Below are 3,058 nucleotides of genomic sequence, written 5' to 3' on the forward strand. Positions count from 1 at the left end.
CCCCATATTAGTGTTTTCCCATCAATTTTTTTGATACAAAATTAATGTTGGAAGCTAATGTCATTAAGTTGTTCAATGGGTCCTAGTGATGGTAATAGTAAATCTCATTGATGATGGGATAGGAAGCTGGTGAAGAATGCTCTGCAACTAGGGTTTGAGCAAACCTCGTGACGGCGCAGAGTCCTCTGTCATAGCGGCGCTGCAGCAGTAGTTTAGCGAAGACCTACAACACTCTTCTGGTATAGTGAGGACGAGAATGGGCAAATCTCAAGGGGGGCCCTCAAAGCCCTCCCCAGAAGTTGAAAAAAATCCGTTGGTGCAAACAGGATCGATGCACTCAGGATCGGTACATGAGGAAGAGGTTAACAAAGAACCCCCTCAGTGAGACAAAACAAACGCGCCCCTCAACCAGGCAGGAAGAAATAATGAGATACCAGAAAGAGATACAATTCACACAGAAGTACCAAAGGTAACCTTGAACACATGCAAACCCATAGCAACTGAAAGGCCTAGAATAGAACTACCCAGTCACAGAATCAATGGGAGAATCCAGTATATGAGGGATCATGCACTCATTGGAAAATTTATCGGATTCTGGCCAACAGAAAGAGCATTGCATGGATGGATCTCGGCCAAATGGAAACCCAAGGGCCATGTTACACTATAGCTAGGGCCAAAAGGGTTCTTTATGGTGATTTTTTTCTGCATCGAGGACAGGAACCGAGTAATGGACGAAGGGCCATATTTTTTCAACTCAGCTGGCCTCTATCTAAGGGAATGGGCAGCAAGATTCAACCCGGACAAGGAGGATCTTAGTTGGGCACCAGTATGGATCAGAATGTACTCACTGCCAGAGGAATATTGGGATGAAGAATCGCTAAGAGACATAGGAATGGGCTGGGGGAATACATAAAAGCAGCAGAAGAAACGAAACTATGCAAATACACATCCTACGCTCGCATCTACGTCTTCATGCGCTTGGACAAGGCCTTACCAGACTCAGTAAGTCTCTCTCACGATGATTATGAATGGACTCAACCATTGGATTATGAACATGTCCCCTTTCGTTGTCGCAAATGCCATGCGCTTGGACATCTCTTCAGGGATTGCCCTCTGAATGCCAAACCCCAATCCCCCAATCCCTCTGACTTGCAAAACCAAGACGGGTTCACCAAGGTTACCAATCGCAAAAGATCGCATAGAAAACCCTCGAATGGGAAGAAACCCTAGCCAGAAGCTTCATCCCTCCCTTCAACTAGCAACAACTTCGAGATCTTGGCCAATTCCTCTGAAGATCCCCTGCATACAATCTCAAAGCTCCCGCCTCTCTCAGCCTCTGCTATCCCTCCTCCCCCTGGATCCTCTTCCCCTCCCAGTCAACTGGAAAAGAACCTTGGGCCTCCTAAAGAAATCAGAAAGTTCTTGAGTGGAAAGACAAAGGACATGGAGGTGGATGCCCCCTCCATCCATACTATGAGTACAACCACAGCCCCAGAAGATATGGATCAGCCACAAGTGATGGATGAAGAGCCGGAAAGCTTCGACCTAGGAGGACTCGATATCCTGGAGCTCGAAGCAGCATGCAAAAAGAAGGAGTTTGACAGGATACCGGAGCACCAACTCAACATGCTGGAAGTCATCCTAGCCAGGGCGTACCAGCAGCATCAGTTAGGCATCCAACCGGGCAGCCACTGGGATGGGAGCCTCACTCCAAAAGATTCCAAGAAAAGAGGGAGAAGAACCGACCTTCAACGAACAATTGCATTAGGGAAAATCCTGGTTGACTCAGGAAGATATGCGAAGCTGACCAAGTATTACAAACCCACCATTAATAGTGAAAGATGAAGCTCACATCATGGAATGTAAGGGGGCTCAATAGCCCAGGAAAACACAGAATGATTAAGAACATGATAAAGCAGGAAAGGCCACAAATTTGTTTCCTTCAGGAAACGAAGTGTAACAGTGATACTCTGGGAAACATACTCTCCAGAGCTTGGGTAGGTAGTAGATCAATGGCAGTGGATGCCTCTGGGGCTTCTGGCGAGCTCGCTATAGCATGGAACCCGCAAGCGATAGCACTCTTAGATATACACGCATCCCACCACATCATCCAAGCAAGCTTTCATATTCTAGGTACCAACATTCACGGGCATCTTACGAATGTCTACTTCCCTCAGGAAGCGGGCAGTAAAATGGATTTATTGGACATGATAGAAGCACTGAGTCTACACAGAGTCCACCCCCTGTGGATTATTGGAGGAGACTTTAACATGATAACTAAATTAGAGGAAAAGCAAGGAGGTCGAACAAGGATGGAGCAGGAAAATGAGCACTTCAAGGAGTTCATTCAAAACAACGCCCTTATCGATACCCAGTTTTGTAATGGAACGCACACATGGAGCAATCGAAGGATTGGAAGGCATCAAATTGCCTCCAAGCTAGACCGATTCCTTCTGACTGACAACGCAGTCCACTTAGGAGGGGACATAACAGCAGCAATTCTCCCTTATGCAGGCTCTGACCACTGGCCCATCGCCCTTCAGTGGCAAAGACCGGGTAATGCCAATAAGAGACCATTCCGCTTTGAGGCGTTCTGGCTCACTCATCCCGCATTCAAAGACTTCATCAAAAATACCTGGAATATTTTTCATCCGCCTGAAGGTTCCAAAATGTATCAGTTTCAACAAAAACTCAAGTATCTCAAAACTCATATCAAGCTCTGGAATCAAGAAACCTTTGGAAACATTTTTCAGGCGCAACAGAATCTAAATAGGGAAATGGAACAGCTCCAACAGAAAATAATCATAGAAGGACACAATGAAGAAACTCTAGAATAGGAGAAATGCATTCATTACCAACTGGAGGAGAGGAGAAAGCAGGAGGAAATATTATGGAAGCAAAAATCAAGGATAAGATGGCTGAAGGAGGGGGAGAGAAACACCAAGTTCTTCCACAGAACAACTATACAGTGAAGAATGCACAACTCTATCCCTTTCATACAGAAGCAGGGGGGGAAAGAGTAGAAGAGCATGATGCGATTGAGCAAGAATTCATAAGG

The 3,058-nt window shown here is 45.9% G+C and overlaps 1 protein-coding gene across 1 annotated transcript; it reads left to right on the plus strand.

Moving 5' to 3' along the window:
• Nucleotides 1-2,012: 2,012 nt before the first annotated feature.
• LOC149179932 (uncharacterized) lies at nucleotides 2,013-2,837 on the plus strand. Its single transcript, XM_089413699.1, has one exon. It carries the CDS (start codon nucleotides 2,013-2,015, stop codon nucleotides 2,835-2,837), a length of 825 nt encoding a protein of 274 aa, XP_089269825.1.
• The last annotated feature ends 221 nt before the right edge of the window (nucleotides 2,838-3,058 follow it).

Source organism: Pinus tabuliformis, chromosome 3_2 (genome assembly GCF_031772625.1).
Source record: "Pinus tabuliformis cultivar Carrire ecotype Pingquan chromosome 3_2, CPIR1, whole genome shotgun sequence".
Classification (NCBI taxonomy): domain Eukaryota; kingdom Viridiplantae; phylum Streptophyta; class Pinopsida; order Pinales; family Pinaceae; genus Pinus; species Pinus tabuliformis.

What these genes read in the sequence shown, in the direction of transcription:
- LOC149179932 (XM_089413699.1), top strand. Translation starts at nt 2,013, where the DNA reads ATGGCAGTGGATGCCTCTGGGGCTTCTGGCGAGCTCGCTATAGCATGG.